Source organism: Cyrtonyx montezumae, unplaced genomic scaffold (assembly GCF_038088225.1).
Source record: "Cyrtonyx montezumae isolate F1298 unplaced genomic scaffold, pur_monq_1.0 scaffold_10, whole genome shotgun sequence".
NCBI lineage: Eukaryota > Metazoa > Chordata > Aves > Galliformes > Odontophoridae > Cyrtonyx > Cyrtonyx montezumae.
This window is the reverse complement of record NW_027071826.1, coordinates 2239709-2264881: the sequence shown is the minus strand read 5'-3', so window position 1 is coordinate 2264881 and position 25173 is coordinate 2239709. Positions and strand designations below refer to the sequence as shown.

Sequence of the window (25173 nt, the reverse complement as noted above, 5' to 3'; positions counted from 1 at the left end):
TGATGTATGGCAAAGATCACTGAATTACACTTGTGAAAAATCTGCTTAATCACATATTTACTTTAGGGATTAGTTTCTCCCATACACATTCAATATTGACTTTGGCGGAGGCAGATTTTTCAAGCTCTGTTTCCTTCATGTGATAACTAATGTTGTATCACTTAATGCAGGATGCTGGTTCTGTCAGACCGTTTTGAAAGCTCCCACTTGGTTTCGTGCACCCGTTCTTTTTCTCTCTTCCTCCCACTCATGCAGCCTTTGTGAAACCCTGTGCTGGATGCACTTCCAGATGCAAACCTTTACATCAGGCTGTGCACGCTCGGGAAGCAAAACAGGAGGAGACTTAGCGTTAAGGCAACTGGAGAACAATTAGAGTGTTGAAATGTTAGCTGTTTATTTTGATAACTTAATAGCCAAAGTAGAGTGCCCACTCCTTGTTTTCTGTGCTGTTCAATGTGCTGTACAAATATATTATCACAGCAACTCTGTCCAAAAGCCGTTGCTGTCACCAGCAAGCAGAGCTCAGCACGGCTCATCTGATCCCTGTGAGGGGCTGTAGGCCTCCACAAGGCCTCCCCTCAACCTCTGCTCTGGGCCAGCAAACCAAGGGACCCTAGGCACTCCTTGTACTTCTTCTCCTCTAGTCCCTTCTCCATCTTTAGAGCCCCAAAAGAAGCTTTTGCTGGGGACCTTTGCACATATGGGCGGTGTTAGGGATGCTGCGGTCGGATGATAAAAGCTGTTGTGGGACACACAACTTGGGTCAGATTTCTTCAGTCCCCAATGGGTTTCCCAGCTTGAGTTGTCTTCTCCTGTGTAGAGGGAAGTGTGATTGAAGGGTGTGTTTTCCATACCAGTTCTCACACTGATGTAGTGAAGCAGGAGTTGCATTTGCTTAATTGGAGTTTTGACAGTGTTTTTTATCAATGATTGCTCCATTTTATCCCCTACAAAAATCTCGGTCTCTTCATGATCTCTAGAGATCCTTTCCAATCCCTACGGTTATGTGATTCATAGCTGCTTTGAAAAGCAGTTTTGGAGGAAGAAACCCAACCACCTGATCATATTTGACTCCACGTTACACCTGTCTCCCTTCTTCTGTTCATTCCACTGCTGAAGCTTTCATAAATCTGGGAGCAAAAAATGAAACTTAGCTCCTACTTGTTGTGACAATCTTAATTCAGAATGTTTGACTTGGGTGGAAAAGGAAAAATGATTTAAAAAGAATCAGCGTTGCTCTGTGAGTCCTTGATTTGCAGCCTCTGAAGCTGTGGCCTCCTGTGTTTCTGGTATTAAAAGCTTTAACTTAATAAAATGCATTTGGGAAGGGAGGTAAGGAAGATGAGCAATGTGAGGAAAGAGAGCTGCTCTCCTCTGCGATCATCAGCCTTCCTATGCAGGCTGAAAGGAAGTGGTAAATGATTGCAGAAGTTATTCATCATTGATATAGTTTAACAATGTCATTAAAAGCTACCTTTTAAGATTTCTCTGAAACAGTATTGAAGTGTTTTTTGTTGTTATAATTGGTAGAGGAGGAAAAGTATTGAAGAACACATTGTCAAAAACTAATTGTTGTTTCATTTTGCCTTGCAGATTTTTTTTTTAATATAGCTAAGAAAAAGCACAATGGAGTTTTATGAGTCTACCTACTTCATCATCCTCATTCCTTCCGTGGTTATTACAGTCATCTTTCTCTTCTTCTGGTTGTTCATGAAAGAAACATTATATGATGAAGTCCTCGCGAAGCAGAAAAGGGACCTAAAGTTTCAACCAACCAAGAGTGATAAAAAGAAAACGGAGAAGAAGAAGAACAAGAAGAAAGAAGCTCAGAATGGGAACATCCACGAATCTGACTCTGAAAGCACACCTCGGGACTTCAAGCTCTCTGATGCCCTGGGTACAGATGAGGAGCACGTTGGTCCTGTTCCCCCGAGCGTGACTGAGGCGACTGCTGGTGTCAGAGAACGGAAGAAGAAGGAGAAGAAGCAGAAGGCAGCTCAAGATGATCACGTAACTAAGGAGTCAGAAGGATCCAAGTCTTCAGGCAAGAAAGTAGAACCAGTCCCTGTTACAAAACAGCCCACTCCACCATCCGAACCAGCAGCACCTAAGAAGAAGCCTGGGCAGAAGAAGCAGAAAAATGGCATGTGTACCTTACGTTGCATACGCTTCTTGCACAGAATGCCACAGCTGTGCTCTGCTTCTTGCAAAGCCACAGAGTGTCTCTCTCAGAACTGTTCTGCCTGATCTCTGTGGGGCGAAGCTCACTTCTAACTTTTTCCTTTTTATGAGCTGTTGCTTTTTTTTCCCCTGTTTTTCATCTGGCAGCAATGCTTCAGGTTTCCTTCTCCCATCCTTTCTTTCTTCCAGTACAGGCTGTTGAGGGTAACAGAGTAGAATGTCTCTCTCCTTTCCTCTGTGGCTTGACTGCTTTGCTCTCAAGCTGTTGAAATTGTGATCACCTGAAAAATCATTAAATGTTTGCTCTGTGCATTCTGATGTCAAGCTATGGGAAAAAAAGTGCAGTCCTAAGAGCACTTGCTTTGATACATAAAGACCTCTAAGGCAACCAGAGCATGCAAAATAAATCACTGTTTAAGTGGATGCTTCATGTACAGGAAGGTATTTGGTGGCTGATTTTTAGAAATAAGCACTTAAAAGCTGCTTCTCACTTCTTATGCCTTTCTAACTAAATGAAATGGATGTTAAACTCCCCCCCAGATTAGCCATTGCAGCTGAACAATGGAAGCATCCAACTCGGAACAGGCTGAGAGCTGTAGTCAGAACTGTTTGCGGCCCTTCTGATTGTATGCTCAGCAGAAGACAATGTATCTCAGTACACAGGAGATTAGAAAAAGGAGAACATTCCGAAATAAGTGAGAAACAAAGTATTTGCAGGCAATGTAACTAGTAATATGACAGGCTTGTTGTGGGGAGTGAAGTAAAAAGTGTCATTGCTGCTTGATGTGGTGATTTTTTCTTTTTTTCTGCAAAAGACCCACCCACTATCAGCAACAGAAAAAGGGATCAGATCTTGTTTGTGGGTGTTTTCCAGAAATCTCTGTGGCGTGGTTAAAATGTGGTCTGCAACCACTGCTCAGAGGGCAGCCACAACTTTCTCCCCTGATGATGTGAGCTAACGCCATAGCCCTGTGCTGTGTCAGCTCTGACAAGTAGTATCATACAGTACCTGCTGTCCAAAAAAAAGATGAAAAATGAAGCAAAAAAAGCCAGAACCAACAGAAAAAAAAAAAAAAAAACCCTCACTTTCTTGAAATAACTCTTAAAAAGAAAAGTTCCCTAACGTGAAACACTTATTTTCTGCTTCTCACAGTCCTGGTAGCTGTTGGAGTGTGTATGTAACATGCACAAGTGTGTCCATGGAATGGGGGAGGGAATACTTCCTGAAGATAAGAAACTAATCTGGATAACATGTGCTGGATGCTCTGTTGTAGTATAACCTGAACTGGCTTTGTTAAATTACTACTTCTTATTACCTGTGTTCTGCCTGCAGATGAAACTCCTGTCTGTCAGACCACTCAGTGCTGTGGCCCTTGACTCTGCTAAAAACTTTCTTTTGCTTTGGGGTCTCATCTGATGTGGGAATTGTATGTGCTTGTGTGTGTTAACAGGTATATATGTGTAACTTTGCATTTTCACTTAAAATGCAAGAGTTTCTTTTATTCTGGAGCGATTTAGATCTGCTGATTTAAAAGTAATAATGAAGAGTGTATGGAAGAGCATGCTGTCTCATTTGTCTGTTACAGATGATCAAGATACCAAGACTGATTCTGTGGCATCTCCTGCCAAAAAGCAAGAACCTGTGCTGCTCCACCAGGAGATAAAACAAGAAAATGTCTCAGGAAAGAAGAAAGTTTCTGCAAAGAAGCAGAAAGTTGATAATGGTGAGAATACTGAGGGGTTCATACTAGTTCAGACACTTTAATTTGAAAAGGCAGAGGAATTCCAGGTAGGAAAGATCTTGATATACTGTTCTTTATTTTATGAACCTCTGGTGCCCGATGATCATAGAATAACACTGAATTGTTTGAGCTTTTTGGATCCAAACACCCGTGCTTGGTTTGAGGAGTAATATATTGATTCAGGGAGTAAGATGACCACGCTCTAAGTTGCTCTGAGCGAGGCACGTCTGCATGGCTGCAGTCATCTGCCCTGAACAAGACAGCAGTTATTTTAGTCAGTTGCTTTGCCTGCGTTCCTCTCTTACTGTCCTTTTGTTAGCTAGCTGTTGCTCCAACATAAACTGCTCATCACTGCTGTCAAGGCCTTTACTGTTCGTCATCTCTCGCTCTCTGCCAAGATACTGTTTCTCGTCTCCTCTTGGCTCAGTCTGCCTCTGTATTTCAGTCTTTTACAATGAGTGCTGTTGTGTCTGTGGTGTTCGGGAAGAGCGTGACCATGAAGTTCTCTGAGGCCACCTTGTTAGCTTCTCAAAACTGTTCTTCACTGGGACAGCTCTGAAGAAGCTGGCAGCTGGTGGACAGCTCCTGATGTGAACAGTGTCACTCACTATGCTTCCTGTGTTTTGGTCAGGTTGCCAGGGCCTAGGTCGTAGAATCATTAAGGTCTGACAGGACCGCTAAGATAATTGGTCCAACCATCAGCTCATCTCCACCACAGCCACTGAGCCATGTCCTTCAGATGTGGACCTGGGTTGTACTGACAGCACTGATTGTCTCATAGCTATTAGGTGGGCTTTTCAAACGGAAGGAGTTGAAACAAGTTGGGAAGATAATAAGGAGAAACATCAAGAATGAGGATGCTAGCAGGAGTGAGAGGCCCTGTCCAGCAGAAATATCCACCTCCCCTCACTCCTGTGCTTGTTGTGTATATGCAGATGCTTGCTCACTGCCTAATACTTACAGGTTACACTGAAGGTTTAACTCCTTGTTAAAAGAGGAAAATAAGCTAGATGGAATGTGAAAGTGTTTTTCTAACCATCTCTCTGGCAGCCAGCATGGCACATTAGTGTTGTGTTGATGCCTGAAAACTTGTATCCCATCTGTATCCACCTCTCCAGCTCACTGCATGGCCTCTGTTCTCCGTCAGCCCTTTGGCTGGGCTGGGTGGGTCCATGAACTTCCCCACCACAGCATGGCTCTGTGCAGAATGTCTTTTGTGCCTCAGGGAGTGTGCCCTGGGCAAACCCCAAGTCCAGCTCTGTTGCTGGCTGCATCTGTCATCCCATGTCTGTTGCTCTTCCTCTCCCCTCCTCTGCTTTTTGTCTCTGCAGAGCAGACTGAGCAGCAATTTGGGCAGAGCTTTCTCACTGCATTCATTCAGTGCTGTGTGTGTAGGGACTGAGGTCGGTCAGTATCTCCGGGTGTCTCTGAATACTAATGGTGCCTGGAGCCTGCTCTGAGAAATGAGATATCTTCGTTAGGCACAGTTGAGTCTGTGTGGGAAATAAGCCTGATTACTGCCTCTAACACGCCATTCTGCTTAAACAGTTGAGGTCACTGGTGATCTAATGTGGGTTCAGATGGTGGCAGTAAGGTATCAGCATTTAGCAGGATAGGAGCAAAAGACATCATTGTGCTCGTGTTTTAGGTGCTGCATGCATTTCATACACAGCTTCCAGTAAACCAGTCTCATGGATGCTATATAGAGCTCTAATGAGAAAGTGAAGCAAAAGTCATAATGTAGAGGTTCTCCCCTGCTACTTCTAATGCTAACAGCACCTTTGAAAATGCAAGTTTAATTGGAGTTATTTAATAACTATAAATTAGAGACCTTTATTTAATGAAGTTACCTAAAGAGGTTTAATGAGTTAAGCTGTGAAGGATAATAGTGTATAACTAACTAACTACTGAGGTTACAGATGTGGTAATCCAACTCACTGAGGCGTTATGTTTCTTTTCTGTATGTTGTAGTTAATTATTATTAAAAACCTTGTACCTGTTTCTGTGGGCTTCTGCTTGCAGTTTTGGTGGATGAACCTCTTATTCAGCCCACCACTTACGTTCCTTTGATGGATAACTCTAATGCTGGTGCTTTGGAGAAGAGAGAAGTGGTGGAAGTAACAAAACAAAACGTGAATGAAGGGATCCAGAAGAGTGGTGGCAAGAAGATGAAGAATGAAACTGATAAAGGTAAGAAGTTGATAATGTGGTTAGCTTTGGGCATTGACTGTCTGGAATTTTGAACAGGGAGTGAATGTGCTTTGTGTGGGGAGAGAAATCCTTTCATCCCAGCAAATCAGAAAGGATTCGAGGAGAACGTTTGTGGCTGCAGGATGCTGTTTGTTCTTGTCCGAGTTCACTTCTCTACTGTTTTTGGCACTGCTGAAAGGGTTTTGCTCTGTCTGAATCCTTTTAATGCTGACTGAAAGCTTTTGTGTCCTCACAGTGAGTGAATGGATGATCACAGACCACACAGATGCACGTGAGAGCGTCCTAGAATTTCTCAGTGCTTCCTCCCCACCTCCTGAGCAATTTGTTTTTCATGCTTGATAATTTCTGCAAGGGGTTCAGTGTTGCCAGCATTTTGTTTCCTGTTCCTAGTTGTACAGCAAAGTTTAGGCATCTTTAATGGTGTTGGAATCCAAAGCGTGAGGTTTCAGCGTGGGCTCTTGGTGTCTGGCTGAGCTGGGAGTGCAGGCTGTATGCTCTCGTGTCATTCTAAGGCTACTTTGGGCCAACCAACCATCAAGAACCTGAGTGCAGCAGTTACCTGAAGCAAACTGCCTGTGGAGTGTGAGTCCCTTGGTTTCCACCAAGGTGCTGAATTTTCCTTTTAGAGCACTTGGAATTGTCTGGGGAGCAGGGGGCTTCCTTCGTGCTCTGCTGGGGAAATCTCATGACCTGAGCATCATGTCCCATTGAGACTTCATATAGGTCACAGACCTGTTCAAAGCAAGACAGGCTTGCTGAGACCCTTAAATCTGTGGGCAGAAGGAGCCAAGTGGCAGGGCAGTGGTTCCCTGTTCAGGCTTGTTCAGAGAACCAACTCCTTGCATTGCCTACCTAGTGGCTCACCACTGTTTCTGGTTTTAGACTTATATTAAAAAATGTACACTTGAAGTCTTCTAGGCAACTCTGTGGCATCTGGGTTGGATTCCCACTTGCCTGAGGCTCCTCTTGTGCTTCCAACTCAGTGGCTATGTATTGTTGCTGTGGGGCATCAAAGCTTCCCTGTGCTCTGGTCCCTTCTCGTTTCCTTTGCGATCTGTAACCTGTGTTAGCTTCTAATTCTTCTCTGTCAGCTGGGATTTGCCCTCCTGATATAGAAATCTTCTTGTATTCTAACTGTAAGCTTCTTGCAAGGGCAAAGCTCCTCCTGTGTTCAGGGAGCACAGGGCTCAGGCTGGTCCAGGCCTAGCTTCTCTCAAGAAACCAGGCTCTGGTCTCAGGATGATGGTGTGTTCCTGGTAAAAGCATCATTGATGATGTCAGTGCAGCGATGACGTGATTTGAAGTCTGTGGCCAAGACCAAGTTGAGCTTAGGACAAGGATGGGGTGTGCTTCCCTCACAACTCCTCGGGCTGTTATTGAGTAATCTGTTTTCATGCTTGGTAATTTCTCCTGCAGACTTAATATCACCAACATTTACTTTCCTATTTTTCATTTATATTTTATCCTCTGGCGGGGGTTTGGGATTGCCTTGTGATTTGATATCACTTTCAGAGCTGTGGTGAGAAAGCTGGAGCCTTCCCCATTATGTCTGTGACACTTTCTGAACCCAGCATCACTTTAAGCTTTTTCTTTCTCTTTATTCCCCTCCAGTTTCTTGGCATACTTCTCTTTAACGGAGATATCAGGTGCCTCTGTCTTGTGCTTCCATTTCCTTAAGTTAGGGGGCCACCTAATGACTTACGTGTGTGCAGCCTGTTTTTTCTAATGAAAAATGATTTTGTTTCTGTAAGAACATAGTTATTTGGAGTGCACTTGCCTGTTTGTGTTTTTTGAAACACTTAGAGGATCAGTGATTAAGATGGATCTCGCTGATCTGTGTGCCTGCTGCTGAATTCCTGCAGCAGTTCATTTCCAAACTTAGACCGATGGAATATTTTTCTGGCTCCATGTATTGTAATCAGAAATGTGCCACGTAAATTCATTGCTCTGTCATCTGCATATCACTTTTGGAGCGAAGCTGTCCTCTAAATTGGGAGCTCAGTTTGAATTACTGTCATAATATGCTGGAAAGAGCTCTTCAAGTTTTCACATTTGTGCTATTTTTTCCCCCAGATCTGTGTTGTGCTTTGTCTTCTTGCTAGTGACACTATAAATGTTACCAACTGTACAAACAAAGCGATGGGATTTTTTTTCCCCAAAACTGTCATCTGGCAGATTGTTATCAGATTTAAATCTGAGTTATGTTGTAGCTGAATGCTCGTGACCTTTTGCTTCTTGGCATTTCAGACTGAAATTAAATATAATGCATAATGATACCCCATCACATGCTATTTCAAGGCAAAATAAATAATTCTGTACTGAATCCAAAGTAAATATATCCTCCCTTCTGTGGTGCAGAGAATGCTGAAGTGAAATTTAAAGACTTTGTAATGGCCATGAAGAATATGATCTTCACTGAAGATGAGGCCCGTTGTGTAGTGGAGGTGTTAAAGGAGAAATCTGGGACAATCCATGATGTCTTACAAAAGGTGAGTGTCTGTGGGTATGGGGGAGAGAAGGCACTGAGATGGGTAGAAAGTCATCGATGTTTTATCGTTGTTTCTGCATTATGGCTTTGGAAGACTTTTTCCAGCTGGTCTGTGCTCGCTTTTACATGCAGAAGGCAGTTGTCAGATATCTGCCATCTGCCAGGGCTGGCTAGACAGGCTTACTGCTCATAACTGCTCGTAAAGGGCAGCCATAACCATCAGTAGAAGGTACGTGACTAGGGCTGCTGCAGCTGATGCACTGTGCTGGCATGGGGGAAGGCTATCTGGTGACTTTTGGAGCTATCTCTTACAAATATGTAGGAAAAACTGTAATAGAAATTAAAGAAAAAAGAAACCTAAAGTTGCGTGGCTGTGTGCTCTACTGTTCTGCACTTTGCAGGACTCCCTCTTAGAAACCTTATACACTGAGGTGTTCTGACTACTCTGGATGTGTTTCATAGGACCTTAGGGTACCTCAGATTGGAAGGGAGGTCTGCAGTCCAGCCTCCTGCTCAAAGCAGGGTCAGCTCCCAGCTTGGTCAGGGCTGCTCAAGGCTTTATCTAGTCAGGCCTTAAATTGTGAAGAACTGAGGCTGAGTAACTTCTCTGAGCAACCTGTTCCAGTGAATCATAGAATCGTAGGGGTTGGAAGGGACCTCGAGATCATAGAGTCCAACCCCCCTGCCAAAGCAGGTTCCCTACACCAGGTAAATGCTTGGTGCTTCTGCACTCTCTAATTTCTGCAATTTTTTTATTAAGACAACAGGATGGTGGCCACCAGTATCTTGCAATACCATTGAAGGAGAACTTCCAACCAAATTGAGAGTGGATTTGTGGGACTGCAACTCCCCTTTGCTTCTTCCACTAGCAGATTTTATTTAATGCAGTCCAAGTGTAAATGTTTAGAAGCTTTTCGTGGCAGTTGTTTCAATTGTTTCAGGCTGGCGTGCAAGTGCCAGGGCAGCAGGAATTGTTCCCCCTGCTTCTGAGTCCTGCAGCATCTCTAGAACTTATGTCATTCTCCTCTGCAGAGATGTGACTGCTGTAGCTGGAGGCTCTCCTGAGTGGAAGGGAGAGACCAGACCAGCATTGTGTCTTCCCTTTGTAGTGAGATTTCAGGAGATCAGGTGGGATAGTTCTAATCCAGGTTGGAATACGCTGCTTTGAGCATGAGTGGGACCAGGTGATGGTTGGCAATGTCTTCCTCGCTCAGTTATCAAATATTCAGCATCTCTGTGCTGTTTTGCTGTATTTCCTTAATGACTGCTCTTTGTTTTTCCCAGTGCCACCAAAGCAGCCATCTTCCTGTGTTGGTAGCACCTTAAGAGCCCATTTATTTTCTTAATTGGTTTCAGTGCATTTGAAAATGCATTTCCTGGTCTGATAAAACCAGTGCTGCAGTATCCATTAGCAGCAGGGCTGGGTTCTCGTGGTGCCGTGTATGCTATGCAGACAAACCATGTGGGGGCACAAAGGGGGTGTTTCTTCCTTTCAGCCTTGCTCTGCTGGTATACTTCTGGCACATATTGATCACTTGTGTGCTTTTTCTGCAGGCCAGCAAGGCAGAGTCGGCTGCAGTGATGCATCAGCTGCAAGACAAGGAGAAAATGCTCACTGCCATGAAGGAGGAGGCAGCTGTTGCAAAGGAGCAGTGCAAGCAGCTAACCCAGGTAAATGCAAAGAAGTTTGTATGTATAGAGAGCTTTTGGATAATTGCAGGAGCTTAGAGAATGAGCAGCAATGAATTCTGGCTTGTTGAGGTTTGTCTAAATTAAAAGGTAGAATCTCTTATATTGGGAAGGCACACCAAGGCTCTGTGTTAGTTTTTATGATGCTATTAATGTGTTTGTGCAGAGCTGTTTTCCATTGGTTTTTCCAGGTAGTTCACTTGCTGACATTTTTAAGCTGAGGCTATTTTTCTTTTCTAAAGGTTACTAAGAGCAAATGCTTTCTTTGTGAGCATTACATGGGTATAAATATAAAACACCTCTTTGCTACTGCAGCTTTTAATACATATTCCAGTATTTGGATGATTGTGTGCTTCTAGGCACAGTAACAGTCAGCTTTCTTTGAGAAAGCTGCAGCAAGTTTGGATGCTGCTCGGCCCCTCGAGTTGCAGCACTGATACTTTTAGACTTACAGTTGCACTGCTGTGAAGACAAGTTCATGGAACTTGATTTTTTTTTCTAATGAATATTTCAAAGGAGATTAGTTACAGTAGAAAAATGAATTATGTCAATGTTGTAATAAATCAGAGGCTTGGTAGGGGTAGGATTCTTATGCTTTGTGTAATTTGGAAGTAGAATGATGTTAGAATCAAGAATATTGTGGGACAGGAGCTGAGCAGGAGTGTAAAGCAGAGCCCGAGTGTGGGGGGGAAAGTGATGTAGTGGAGGAGGGAAAAAACATTGACAAAGTGGTGGTTGGAAGGCAAGGCAGGGTCTGCAGGGAGGAGGAGTGATTGTTAGTTTTGTTAGGAGGTGGAAAAATGAATGGGCCTTCCTGAAAGCTGAGAGGAAGCAGGGTGAGAGCAGAGCTGCTGCAGTGCTAAATCATCAGAGGAAGCAAGGGAAAAAGCTCAACTCAACAAGCTCTTCTAATTAATGGGTTCCTTTGAGGGCACTGACAAAAGCTATGGAGGGACTGGGAAGGTGAGGTGCAGGGATGTCCCTGGGGCTGTCAGTGCAGGTGATGATGGGAGAGGCTGAATGAGAGTAAGGAGTATCTGACCTCTGTTTTGTTGTGTGTGTGAGAGTTGGTCTTGCCAGCATCTCTGGAGCTGCCTTGGTAGGGTGGATGGGATGGCAAGGGTTGGAGGTGACTGGTGGGAGTTGGTGCAGGGGTAGAAGGAAGCCAGACAATGCTGTGGTGCCTCTCTCTACTTGCATCCTAGCAGATGGAAGACCAATGATAGTTGTGTTTAAGAAAGCTTTGTGTCAAACTGTCTCCACTGTGTTTTCAGAAGTGACTCAAAACTTCTGGTGTGACTTTGGTTACTCTGTGAACATATGCTTGGGAGCTCATTACACTTTTTTTGTTGTTGTTCTGGAGAAGACAGCTTCCTGAAGCTAGTTGGCTGGCTCTAAAAAGGGAGAACAGCTTTTATTGAAATTGAAACGTAGACAAAGCTTATAATTACTCTGAAGAGGTGGAAGGTATTCAGGCTAGTTATTTGGAGCACTGAAATGCTGTGGCAGGGCTCCCTGTGCTGTCAGAGAGACTGACTGCTCATGTGGGCACTTTGGATCTCTGGAGAAGTCTCTGGCACTGCATGGAGCCATGATGTGCAGCGTAGCTGGAGGCACCTGGAGCTTGGGTGGTGCAAAAACCTCCTTGTATGATCAGAGCTGCCTGAGCACTGCACTCAGTGGTTTTGCTTACTGCCCTCAGTGCACTTATATTGCAGATGAGCAGATCTGTGAACTCTCAGGTGTCTAGGTTGAGTTACTGGCTAATAAATAACCCAAATTGAAACGTGTGTTTGAAAGCTGTAATGTGGCATGCTGGTGGGATTCAGGGCTTATTGCTGGATGCTAATAGCCCATCTCCTCTGGCAAAGCTGTTTTCAGTGTTGGCTTTGCAACCTGCTACAAAGCAATTACATGCTCTGAAATGCTTTGTAGTTTTGCTGTGATTCTTTATCCCACTACTTTCATTTTGCTGTACCTGGGAGGAAAATCCAAGGTATGCTCTGTGCAGTATCTGTGGCTTTAATCATTAGGATCCTATAATCGGGCCAAACTTGGTGGAAATAAGACAACAGGTGGTTGTTGTTTAAAGTGGCAAACCTCTTTTCTAATACACATGAAATTATGCTGATTTAAAATCCTCTTAAGGGTGCTGAAAGCTTGGCCAGGTGTGGCATTTAATTTCTGAGTGAATGCTGGTGCTTACTGTAGTTTGATGTATGCTTATATTTCTCATAATCAAAAAACATTGTGTCTGTTGGACTCTAGAAGGGACCAGTAAGTGACTTCTTTCCTTCTTCCTTTGGTTTCCCACCCAAGGAGCTGGTTGCAGAAAAAGAAAGGAATGGCTTGCTTACAGCAAAAATGAGGGAACGCATCAACACGCTGGAGAAGGAGCACAACACTTTTCAGAGTAAAATACATGTTAGCTACCAGGAATCTCAGCAGATGAAGATAAAGGTAAAAGCTTTCACAGAATCATTAAGGTTGGAAAGGATCTCAGAGATGCCCACGCCGTGCCCATTGACCACGTCCCTCAGTGCCACAGCTCTTGGATGCACTCAGGGACAGTGACCCCACCACCCCCTGGGCAGCTGTGCATTACTGCTCTATCTGTGAAGAGGTGTTTCCTAATATCCAGCCTGAACCTTTTTTTAGCAGTGAGTGCACCATTTGTTGTTCAAAGTCACTTTCTGTGGAAGCAGTTGTTACCCAGAACCTTGAGTGCAGTGTGAGCCATCTGCATGAGGGTAGGAAAATAGGCTGATTCCACCCTTGAAGGTCTTTTCAAAGGTGACTGTTTCAGTCTGTAAGAAGATCAGTGCTAGGCAGCCTGGCTTGTCTAGTTACATCTGCTTTATGGCGTTCTGCTGAGATGTTAACAACTAAGCATGAAATCTAACTGAAATACTCAACTTCAGATAGGCACTAATGCTGAGGATTGTTTAGAAGCTGATAAATCTTCCTTTAATCTCTCTGCATTGAGATTTAAGACCAGTTAATACACAAGAAATATTACTGACTATAGGAAAGTGCTTTGCTGACAATATTTGAAGGGCAGCACTTTGGTTGCAGAAAGACACAGATTTTTGGTTTCAGGCCCTTATTACTCTCTCCTGAATTTCTTTTGATGAAGTGAGACCTCAGAATGGGTTTTCACCAGATATTTTTGAGCAAAATGACCCTACCTATACCAGCTGACAAGTGCTTAGATTTGACATTCTGGTGTTTTCCTACAATGATGTCACAGCATCAAACCTAGTTTACTCTGGAGAATGCCATCTCTGCAGTTTTGGAGCAAAACTTCATTCTCCACAACAGATGCTTTCACACAAACCTAAGAAAACTGCCAAGTGAGAGGATCTGACTGGGGGGTGGTGGAGGAGGGCTGGGCACCAAGGGGTGTCTGCTACAGATGCATTGTAAGAAGTCAGCTGGAGGAAGGACCTGCAGAGGTGCTCTGGTCCTGCTCCCCCTGCTGCTGTTTCACAGCGTTGCAGAGAAGCTGAACCATAGCTGTCAAAGATTCCAGATCCGTCCTCTGTGTCTGTGAGAAGTTTTAAAATAAGAATAGTACTGAACAAACAACACACACACACACACACAAAAAAAAAAAAACCAACCCAAAAACCACACCTATCACAAAACAAAAAGGAAAAAGAATAAAACCCCAAGCTTTTCAAAGCCCCACGAGAGCAACTCTTTGGACGTGCTGGTGCTGAGCTGGATGTGACTGCTTCACAATGGACCACTCTCTTGCTGCTGTTGCTATTCAGATGGTTTTTTTTTTTTTAATTTTTTCTGGGCTTGTGCTTACAAGATCCTTGCTGATGAGTCACTCATGATGAAACTAGGTCTTGGAAATGGTGCCAGCTGCAACTGGTGCTGGAGGAGGAGAAATGCATTACGTGCTGTGTGTGCTTGAGGATTTTCAGAGCAGGCTGCTGGGCTGTAGGACCAGCTGTGCTGGTGTCTGAATATGCAAAGTCCATTTTTCTTTTCCCTTTGAATCCTGTTTTTTTTGATAACGTTTGAACTATTCTGAAGCTGCTTTGTCTTTGAGGATTTCTGTCCCCAAAAAAGCACGTGGAAGTGTAGTTGAAGCATATTTTTGCCTAAAAAAGGATCTACTTCACAGTCCTAACTTCAGGATGTTAGATCCAGACAAACCTTTTGCAGTTTACATGCTACAATCTGTGTATCTTTGGTTATTTCCAACTTCTCTGCTTTATTTACAAGCTTTGTAAACCTCTGGCATTAATCCAGTGAATTTATTTCTCTCTGGAAAAGAGAGATCGGTACCCAGTTATTGATAACTGTCTACGTTTGCACACTTGAGTTATACATCCTAAGTAATGTTTGTGTACTATTTAAAACATGGCCTTGATACAGTGGTATAAAAGGAAACTGATGTTTTATTCAAGCATCTAGAGCTGAGCTGCATCAATTTAATTGAGGAGTGGTATGTGTTGAGGGAGGAGGTGAACGTGTCCCTTTCCCCAGAAAAACACTGAATGTTGTTACTTTAACCATTGTGTGGTTACATCTGCTGTGATATGTTGGTGGTATCTGATTTCTCCTTTAGTGTAATCTTTTTTTTATTCCTCCCTTCAGTTCCAGCAACGCTGTGAGCAGATGGAGGCAGAAATAAGCCACCTGAAGCAGGAGAATGGTATCCTGAGAGATGCTGTCAGCACTTCTACCAATCAAATGGAGAGCAAGTATGTTAGCAGCTACTTGGAGCTCTGCATGTTTTTAAGCTTTCCCTGAAGAGCTCTGGCTTCTGCTCCTTTCAGTTCCATTTCCTTGGCTGACTCCGTGTTTGTGGTTAAACTAGGAAATAGTGATTTTGGAGCGTGGAGGTACCTGTTTGTATTTGCATTGAGCCAGGGCTGTCAAAACTGATAAGGTGTCTTTCATCAGCTGGGGATGCTCTCAGATAATTGATTTGTTACTGTTGGAGACTGGAATGTCAAAACTCTCTCTTGGCTTGGAAACGTTGCTGCACCTTCATTTTTTTTGGCTGGGCTGTTCATGCCAAAGTGCTTCTTCTTTATGGACCTTTCTGCCAACATCTGTTTGAACTGCTGAGCATAGTGCTGTGGAGGCACTTCCTGCTCCCTGCCCACTTTCTGCAGTGTCAGGTCTATACAACAAGTGCTGGTCCTCTGACTGTACAGGTGCCCTACTTGTAGAAATGGAATATCATAATCACTAAATCCTTGAAAAAATGCTTAGTCTGGGCAAATATACAAACAAACAAACTATACTTCTTGTTTGCTTATACACAAAGAGGAGCCTTTCAGAATTCTTGCCTTGGGTGATACAAATGCATCTTCACTCCCTCAGTGGGAGAGTGCATCATGTACCTTCACAAGCTGAGAATGAGTTAAGTCCATGAGGCAATGTGTAGTCCAGAGAGATGCCCACAGTTGACTCTGAAGTAAGATACAGATCAAGAATTCTTCCTGGGAGGAGGAACAGAATGTGAATTTGTGAGACTTCTTGTGCTGGACTTTTTTTATAGAGAGCTGTCCAAATTATACCCATCAGCTTTCAAACGTGTTGAAGGAGCTGATGCTTGTGGCTTATTGACTTCTCTTCTGTTTTTGGCTTTGGGTTATAGCTGCTGTGCTGACAGCCAGCGTTCCAGGCCTCATCCCTTTGCTAGAGTAAAGCAGTGTGAGTGAAACTCAGCACAGCCCTCTGGCTGCAAATGTAACACTTGCTATTTGACTAGCTGTTGGTATTGCTTATGCTTCCTGGAGGGGGGAAAGGAACCGAGCAAGAAGCTGTAAAAATGTTTATTTCTAGGCAGGCAGCTGAGCTGAACAAACTGCGCCAGGACTGCGCCAGGCTGGTGAATGAACTGGGAGAGAAGAACAGCAAGCTGCAGCAAGAGGAGCTCCAGAAGAAGAACGCAGAGCAGGCGGTTGCTCAGCTGAAGGTGACTTTGCTTTTCTCTGCCTTGCTGAGTTGCATTTGAGGGTTTGTCTGAGCCAAGTCCTGAGCTGGGCAGAATGGAAGGAGTGTGAGAATCACTTCTGCTGTTTCCCTGGCTGCTCATCTCCGCCCGTTTTCTTTAGATGCACAAGCATCAGTTTTTGGATAATTTCTGAGCCAGCCTTTGGGCTTATGTAATGCTTTTACTCAGTATTGTCAGTGAGTACAAACTACGAAATGAAACTTGCCCTCCTGAGTAAATATCTTTTAAAAACCTAAATTGGTGGTGTTGAACTTGAATCATTCTCTCTGATTCAGGCAAGATTTGTGTTGTGGTCTGACCTGGTTTCCACGATGTTTTGGAATGGTTAATCCAGATAAGGTTTTTTATAATTCTTTTAATCATTGGTTGTTTCTTAATGATTATTCATTGTTTGGAAGCTACATGCTTTTGCTTCATTGCCCATTTAGTTGCTTTTCTTTCTTTTTTTTTTTTTTTAGAAGTATACTTTTTTTTAATGCATCTTTTTCATCTTCTGATGAGATTGTCAGTTCAGAAGTTCTATCTGCCTCCAGTCCTGTAAGGACTGAGGCATAGTTTAATTTACAGATGTGGGTTTGTGTTTTATGTGGCTAGTCCAGCTCCCACTGTTAATTCTGAATTTGCAGAGCAAAAACGTTACACTTTCATATTACAGAAATCTTCCTGTTAAGAGCCAATGATTAAATTCTGTTCACAATTTGCCTTTCAATTGGGTGGGATAAACTGTTCTGAGAGGAGGATTACAGGGCACATTGTGTCCCTGATGCATCCTAACGAAAACAAGGAACAACATTTCTTCCTTACCATATGTTTTGGGAATAGAGCTGAAGAGGTGAACTCTGAATGATTCAAAACTAAAGATTTAGACTTATTTTCATCAATTCTGTCTTCCCTGTGAAGGTCCAGCAGCAGGAAGCAGAGAGACGGTGGGAAGAAATCCAAGTTTATCTCAGGAAAAGAACAGCAGAACACGAAGCAGCACAACAAGGCATGTATCAAGCAAGAAAATTCCATGTAACACTAACTGCAGTGATCTTTCTGTATTTTAAAATAAAGTATTGTGTAATTGGCTTAAGTGCTAAATAGAGCTGAGGTTGATGGCAGTACTGCTTGAGCACCCTGGGGAAATAGTATGCTGCGATACAACTTTAAATGCTGATGAGCAGAACCTTGGCTTGCTGGATCAAGGCTTCTCATCAGCTTCCCTGTTTGCCGTGCATGTTACTTCCCCCCAGAGTTCAGCTATGTACTTCTGAGTTTAAATCCTGATGTTTCTACTACAGATGTGCAGAATAAGCTTGTCGCCAAAGACAATGAAATCCAGAGCTTGCACAGTAAACTTACTGATATGGTGGTGTCGAAACAGCAGCTGGAGCAGAGGATGTTGCAGCTGATTGAGAATGAGCAAAAGAGAGCTTCTAAGGAGGACTCCATGCAATTGCGGGTGCAGGTATTGCTCATGTATCTTACTTTTTTCCCCCTTTGTGTCTGTGGGAACAGTAATAACCTTGAAATGCTGCTTTAATTAAGCGTTCCCACTGAGAGCTTGCATGCAGTGTTGGGAGGAAGACTGGGGCCGTTTGGGACCAGGGCTGTAATCCTTGCTGGCTGCAGGGAAACCAGCAAGTGTGTAGTGGGGTAGGGAATATTTGCTTTTAGACAAAATGGGATGTTACACTTCCCCTCAAACCAGCCTTATGGGAGAAAAATGGCATCTCCAAGGTATGTGAAAAGTAAATGCTAAACTCTTCTTACTGACACAAGCACTACTAGGAGCTAATACTAGCAGAAGTTGACTGTCTACAGATCTCAGCCTGCTTTTCTTTTTCTGCTCTCTTACCAGGAGCTGGTAGAGCAGAATGATGCTTTGAATGCTCAGCTTCAGAAGCTTCATTCACAAATGGCAGCCCAGGTACAGCATGTTCTCACTCTTCCCTTTCTTTTGTAGTCTTCAACTGTGAACATTCTATAAAAGGCAGATACTTCTTTTTTTTTGAGCTGGGTGTGTGATGTGCAATAATGAAAGTGAAGACTTGTTAACATTCTCTTTTATAGTGTTTCTCAACCTGATTTAAAACTTCAAGCTTCTGCTCTCCATTTTTTTTTTTTTTTTTGGAACAGAGATGTCCACCTCTCTCTTCCTGTACTGCCTTTCATTTATGTAACCAGGAATGAGATACCATTTTAAATGTTTTTTTTTCTATAGCTTTGCATGCGTGGGTACTCTGTCTCATGTGGTTCTTTGCTCTTTTTGCTGTCCTCCTGTGAACGATGTGATAATGCCTTCCCCTTGTGCATCAGATTGAGGAGTAGTGACTTATGTATACCCCTACTTTGGGGAAGTAGGGTTGGGCTGGATAGATACCTCTGTGGACATCAGGGCTGATGAAGTGGTTTTGGCGTGCAGGAGGCAAACCCTCTGGGACAGGAACAACTCGTTCCCTTGGACTGTGTCTGTATGGCATGATTCAGACAAGGCAGCACGAGACACCCTGTGCTGTAGGGTGCTATGGGGCCAAGCTCTGTGAGATCCAAGATTTTTAGGGAAGAGTGAAACTAGATAAGGATAAGCATGTATTTAAAACAAGTAAACATGAAAGCTGTGCTGTAGCTGCTCCCAAGCTGTGTATGAAGAAGTGTGCAGATGTCTTTTTGATAACCTGTGTGTCAGCTCTCTCCTGCCCTGGTTTGGAGAGCAGATCCAGTGTAGTGACTCTCAAAGACTCTCAAGTTTGCTGAGCCCACACTTGAGAGTAACCACATAAGAATTGGCACTTCTCCCTAGAAGGAGGCTACTTACTGTTCTTATGCTGCTGTTTCTGTTCCTAACACCAGTCCTGATGTACTCTGTGGTTTTTTTTTCCCTCTTATTTTTCATTTGACAGCAGAATGTCCCATAATGCAGCTAAGCTTGGGAGACAAGCACTGGTGATCCCCACTGCTTGTTTGGAATCTGACAGAGAGTAAAATGGCTCATCTTCTGCTTATGTTGCCTTAAGCAGAAAGGGAAGGGATATTAGCATGTGCTGAGATTCTTCCCATGTTTCCTAGCTAGGAAATACTTGAAATCTGCCTGAGCCAGTTTGAAATAATGAGACAAATCTTACAAGTGCTATTCGTGGTTCACTGCGGAAGTTGATTCTTTTCCTTGCTTGACTCTCAGCTATGGTTTTGTTTTTTGTTTTTTCTTCTGCAGACCTCAGCTTCAGTTCTGGCAGAAGAACTGCACAAAGTGTGAGCATTCATTTCCCCTGGTGTTTGGGTGATGTCACTGGCTGCTAACACACACCACCTATCCTCAGTGCACGCACAGTGTGTGTGGGAGGGAGGGGCGAAGGAAACGTCGTCCGTGCTTTTAACTTTACAACTGTGAGATTCACTTTGGAGCTGGGAAAACGTTTCCTGCAGATTTCCTGTCTGTGTCTGGTATCAGATTTGTAGCCCATTGTGTGGGGATCTGTGCTGCACAGAAAGCAGTGCCTCCTCTTGTTTACTGGTATCATTGTAGTAAGCAGAGATGTGTGTGACCATGAGGATGTTAATATTTGGGCTGTATTGCTGGACGAGCAGATTTCTCCTTTTGGGAGATGGGGTAGTTTTGTTTCAGAGCTAGATAACATCCCATAAATGTTTGGCAGGCAGACAGCATTTGAAATGTAGGGAAAAGATTTTGGTCCCAAAGTGCACTGTCAGCAGGAATGAGGGTCGGACCTGGACTGAAGGGACAGTATATATTTTGTGTTTAGCCTCCTGTTTCGTGTGCAACTTTCACTCCAGGCCTTCCAGTACTGATTTATCATCACTCTCATTTGTACAGCATTGCAGAAAAGGACAAACAGCTAAAGCAGATGGAGGACTCATTAGGCAATGAACACGCCAATTTAACAAGCAAGGAAGAAGAGCTCAAGGTATAATAAAAGCATGTGTAAATGCCAGCTGGTGGAGGGATGGCCTCATTGGGTGTGCATATGAAATGAAGCCTGTGAGATGGTTGATGTCATTAGATCTAGAACCAGCTCCTTTGACTACAAGGCAGCTGATCTAGCCAGGGCTGGTACATGAAGAAAACTACCTGATGACAGGTGTTAGGGGTTTCCCTTGCAATCACCTCTAGTCTACTACAAAAAGTGACCAGGGATATTTCACACTGAAAAGCGGACTTAGTTGAAAGACTATCTGTGTAAAATTCAACTGTATTCTCCTTCATTCAGGTCTTGCAGAATATGAACCTGTCCTTGAAATCAGAAATACAGAAGTTACAGGCTCTGACAAATGAACAGGTAAAATAACAGATCCATTTTGGGCTTTATTATCTTCCCATTGCCTATTTTGTCATAAAAGCAAGGGCAGATCTGTTGGTTTAAGTGAGCTGTGCACCACTAGTGGTGTGAGGTTACAGAATCAGGTTAATACGTGATTCTCTGGAGGTTCTTTTCTTGGTCTGAGACCTGCTTCTCACCCTCCCTTGTTCAGTGGCTGAATATATTTCTTACTTGGATAGCCAAGTGACTGAATCATTTTGCTAGTTAGGTTTATCTAGATTTGCTGTTGTGCTGAGGACATTGCACTGAAGTGAACTATTGCTGAATTGCTCTGGCAATTGCATGTGAGGCTCATAAGCATCCATCTAAAAAAAAAACCCAGGAATATACAGAAAAACCTGCCTCACAACAGACTATTTTTAAAACCAAATAAATGCCTTCCCCTCTGCTATTACTGTGTGGCCAGTGCACTACAGAGGTGGAAGTGCTCCGATTAATTACTGAAAATCCTGGTTGTTAAATAAATCCTTTCAAGATATTCTTTCTTCTTGTAATTGCATCCTTGCCTGGTATGTATTGGTGTTTTACAAGTGCATAATGACAAGCTTACCCCTGTCGTTGCTGGTGAATCATGTGTTGAGAGGCCAAATGACTTGTTTTAGCTTTTTAATATTGTGGACTGAAAGGTTGATTGAATCATGTGATGTATCCTAAGTCTGTGTTAATCCTCTTTATATCTAGGCTGCTGCTGCACATGAGCTGGAAAGGATGCAGAAAAGGTAAATAAATAGCTCTGGCATTCGATAAACAATTTTTATCAGTCTTTTATATCCTTTTGAATTGATGCTTTATGTAAGATGAATGTAACTCTTCTATTGTGTTTCAGTGTTCACATCAAAGATGACAAAATAAGAACTCTTGAGGAGCAGCTTCGAGAAGAACTTGCTCAGACTGTGAACACAAAAGAAGAATTTAAGGTAAGATACAGAACAGCTATCCTTGTCCTTAATGATAGCAGGTTTTCCAGGCTTCTGAGGTTGTGGAGTAGTTCAGACAATTGAGTGCTGATTTGTGAAACAGAGCTGACTTTCAGGTGTTAAGCTATGTTATAGCATTTTTATTTATTTATTTTTGTACAAGGCAAGAGCAGTGTGGGATATCAGAGTACTAGCAACTGAGATGTGGGGTAGCTCATGTCAAGTGTAGCATCTACAGCTGCAAAGAGTGAAGTATTTGAAACCTGGAGGAGGAGGCTGTTGAATAAAAACTGTTAGTTTCTTTGCTGTCTACCTTTGAATGCAACTTCCAAGGGCTTGGTGGGAGCCTTTGCTTGGGTTATCGTGCTGTCAGGTCTTAATTTTTTCCTTTTTATTTTTCTTCCAATGTGGGTGTAAAAATGTGTATTTTCCTCCTGTCAGCTTCCAAATTGTTTCTCCTAAGGCAGCAGCTAGATTGCCAAAGCTTCTGGTTTTGTGATCTAGGGTCTGCACTGCAGAGTTGGTGCATTTTTAAGTGATGTTCATCAAGATCAACGTAATTCAGTCTGAGCCTTGTAATACCATGTTGGTGGGTTTGCTGGTGATGAACAGAGCAGGGGGGGTATTGGCCAGGGCAGCATGGCTTCTCTAAGAGGACCCATGCCCTGTGAATCTCCTTGAGGTGTTACAGGGTGGCTATGGGCTGAAATCAGTTTGGTGCTTTGTTCCAAAAATCATCTGGAGGCAGTTCAGCAGTTCCTAGGAAGTGATCATGGACGTGAGTGTAGATGGTCATTCTTGTGATAGTGTGGAAATCTGTAGTGTACTCTCAGCATTAATGTTTTGTGCACTTTGAATTTCTTCTTTGATCCCAAACATAAGTCCTTCCTGAAAGCACTTGCTCAGGCAGAAGCACTTTTCTTCCCTTTCTCATGGAAGAGGGAAAAACCAGGCTCTAAACAGAGTGATTCTAGTCCTCACCTTTGCTTTCCCTTCCTGCTTGTATTGTCTCTCTAAGGCTTTTGGTCTGGGACACAGATATTATGTCTTGCTTTCTAGAAAAAGCTTTTGCTTTTTTTGTTTTGCACCTAGAAAATCTTTAGAAAGACTTTACAAAACAGTACTTTTGTAAAAACAAAAAGCAATATTTGAAGATGATTTTAAGGTAGATGAGAATTCAAGTTCAGTTGAAAAGCCACGTTAGGGATTCTCAATTATTTCTTGCTCCACAGTGAAATTGTAACTAGTCAAAGTGGGGAGGTGATGTTAGACCACTTGCTTTGCCAGAGGAGTGCTTTGTGAAAGGCATCTATCAAATCTTGAGATGATGCTGATGCTGCTCGAGGAGAAAAATGCAGTTTCTCTTGCCTGTACACTTGGTACTGTCTGATCATCTGCCAGGGAATGAAGATGCTAACAGCTGAATTTCTCATGGGAACATAAGGAGAGGAAAGCAAGAAAGATGGCCAAAGGACTCTTTGTAGTCTTGTAGCTTCCAAAGAACTGACTGTAACAACTTCTGTGTTATTTAATGACCTTCTTGCTATTGTAAAAATGCTGTAGTTCAGGTATGCAGTTCTGAACTGATAAGTTTGAATTTCCTTTCAGATTCTCAAGGATCAAAACAAAACTTTGCAAGCTGAAGTTCAGAAGCTGCAGACTCTCCTATCTGAGCCAGTACAGCCAGCATTTGAGGTTGTATCAAATGTCCTCTGATTCCTTTTATGTTCTTAGGTATTTTCTTTTAAGTAGGCCATGGGGTGAGCTGATTTATGTGTAAAATCTGCTTTTTAGGCACACGTGGAAAGTCCAAGTCAGGCAGCTTCTAGATCGGGCCAAGAGTATCCAAACAAAGTGTGTATCTTTTTCCTCTCCTGGAGAATGCTAACTTAATACAAGCAGGAACTTTTCTGCAGTCTCTTCCAGTTTTAATGTCAGTTTTTGGATTATAAAAATCCCACAAGAAACCAACCCCCCTAGGAAAAAGGTCTCTTACTGGTCTGGGGAGAGACCAGAGTGAGATCTTCATGCTGCTTTTTTTTCCTCCTTCTTCAGAGTGAGTTTTCAAACCAGCACTAATCATAGAACAGACTCAAAGTACACTAGTTTTTTTTTCCTATTACTATTTTTTTCTTCTCTTTCTCCTTCCTATTTTTTTTTTTTTTGCAGTGACATTAGTCTGATGGGTGCTCATGCAGGATACAGTGGATTCAGAGCTGTTCTGCCCAGTCTCCTTTGCCTGGCACAGCCTTGAATACCCAAATTTGTGCTGATGTAAATCAGAGGACTTTCTGAAATACTGGAGAAAGACTTGCAGGACAGGAAACTTCGTTTCCTTTCCAGTCCCATGCTGGTATCTGCCAGTCATGTGCTCCCTGTCTTCTGGCTGATAACCCAGTTTACAGCCCTTATTCCCCTGGGTGGGCTGGTTTGGTGTCCTGCCTGAAATAGCTGATCTTCCCTGGGAGCTGGTTTACATTTCTCATGGGGTCTCTTGCAGTGCATTACTGTTGGCCTTTGAGAACTCATAAGTGCTCTTTTGGGTGAGCCTCAAGTGAGTCCAGGATCAGCATTAGACCCATGTGCTATGAGAGCATTCCCCTCTATTCTGTTACCTGCTGGGTTGGTGCAGTTCACTAACTAAACTTCTAGAGAAGCTGATGCTCCCTAATTCTTTCTGTCGTTAAGATCCCAAATTGTTATTGATCCCACTGGTGATCACCCTATTGCTTTGTGTTTTCTTAACAGGCAAACAAAGATTTGTTAGAGGAGATGGAAAGAGGGTAAGAAACTGCTTTTTATTTTGCATCAGAGGATCGTGTAGAGATCCAGTTCTGGCAGTGAGGTTGCTGTTGACAGCTAACCTGCTGCCAGAGGTTAACACTGCTTTCCTAATGCTCACCTCTGATTTCTCAGCATGAGGGAGAGGGATGATAAAATCAAGACGGTTGAAGAGCTGCTTGAGGCAGGACTCATACAGATGGCTAATAAAGAAGAGGAACTGATGGTAAAGTCTCTTGTATTATCTTTTTATGGGGAGATAGAGATTAAATGCTCTTGTGCAGAGTGCATGCTGGAGTGCTTATAGTGCAGTCCAGGATTGTTTCCTGTGAGTAGGAGAGACTTCTCCTGGAGACAGTTAAAACCTTTTTAGGAACACAGACTAGACATAGGCTTTAATGGGATATGCTATGTGCTTCTCTCTGCATAGTCTAGTGTAGATTTTACTAGCATCTTGATGTCCTTTGGAGTAAAGATAGTACATCTCCAGAGCTGTATGTTTGGTGTAATCTGAAACAAATCTGTCTTTAGAAAAGGGATTTTTATAGTAACTTGGCAGCATGGGACTATTGCATCTTTTTTACTTACTGGTTATCTGAAAGGCAGTACCAAAATCTGTTCCCAGCTGAATTTTGGACATAGCTGAAATAATGCTCACTTTGCGTCCCTAAGTTCCAGCTGAACTGCTGAGGCACCTTGGGGAGAACTTGCATGCTGGCAAACTGTCAGGGTACCAAACAGCCAAAGATGTGAACATATCATCTTAATGTTTCCCTGGACTTAAGTTTGAAGAGTTCCTATAGATTGAAGAATAATTGAATAATTATTCTACTGAGTAATTTGGCTCTAACTGCTG

General features: G+C 43.1%; 1 protein-coding gene across 4 annotated transcripts in view; it reads left to right on the top strand.

Annotated features, from left to right (window-relative positions):
• The first annotated feature begins 1600 nt into the window (after window positions 1-1600).
• The window catches only part of KTN1 (kinectin 1), a 48633-nt gene continuing 25060 nt past the window's right edge, over window positions 1601-25173 (top strand). For all 4 annotated transcript variants that reach the window (XM_065748019.1, XM_065748011.1, XM_065748001.1 and 1 more), the window contains exons 1-19: window positions 1601-2143; window positions 3768-3905; window positions 5946-6113; window positions 8493-8623; window positions 10177-10293; window positions 12631-12771; window positions 14926-15032; window positions 16126-16258; window positions 17198-17285; window positions 17581-17747; window positions 18141-18209; window positions 19494-19531; window positions 20115-20205; window positions 20509-20577; window positions 21301-21338; window positions 21446-21536; window positions 23145-23231; window positions 24285-24319; window positions 24453-24543. In XM_065748019.1, coding sequence (XP_065604091.1) covers window positions 1627-2143; window positions 3768-3905; window positions 5946-6113; window positions 8493-8623; window positions 10177-10293; window positions 12631-12771; window positions 14926-15032; window positions 16126-16258; window positions 17198-17285; window positions 17581-17747; window positions 18141-18209; window positions 19494-19531; window positions 20115-20205; window positions 20509-20577; window positions 21301-21338; window positions 21446-21536; window positions 23145-23231; window positions 24285-24319; window positions 24453-24543 — 2316 coding nt within the window. In that variant the 5' untranslated portion in view covers window positions 1601-1626. The remainder of the gene's footprint in view (window positions 2144-3767; window positions 3906-5945; window positions 6114-8492; window positions 8624-10176; window positions 10294-12630; window positions 12772-14925; window positions 15033-16125; window positions 16259-17197; window positions 17286-17580; window positions 17748-18140; window positions 18210-19493; window positions 19532-20114; window positions 20206-20508; window positions 20578-21300; window positions 21339-21445; window positions 21537-23144; window positions 23232-24284; window positions 24320-24452; window positions 24544-25173) is intronic.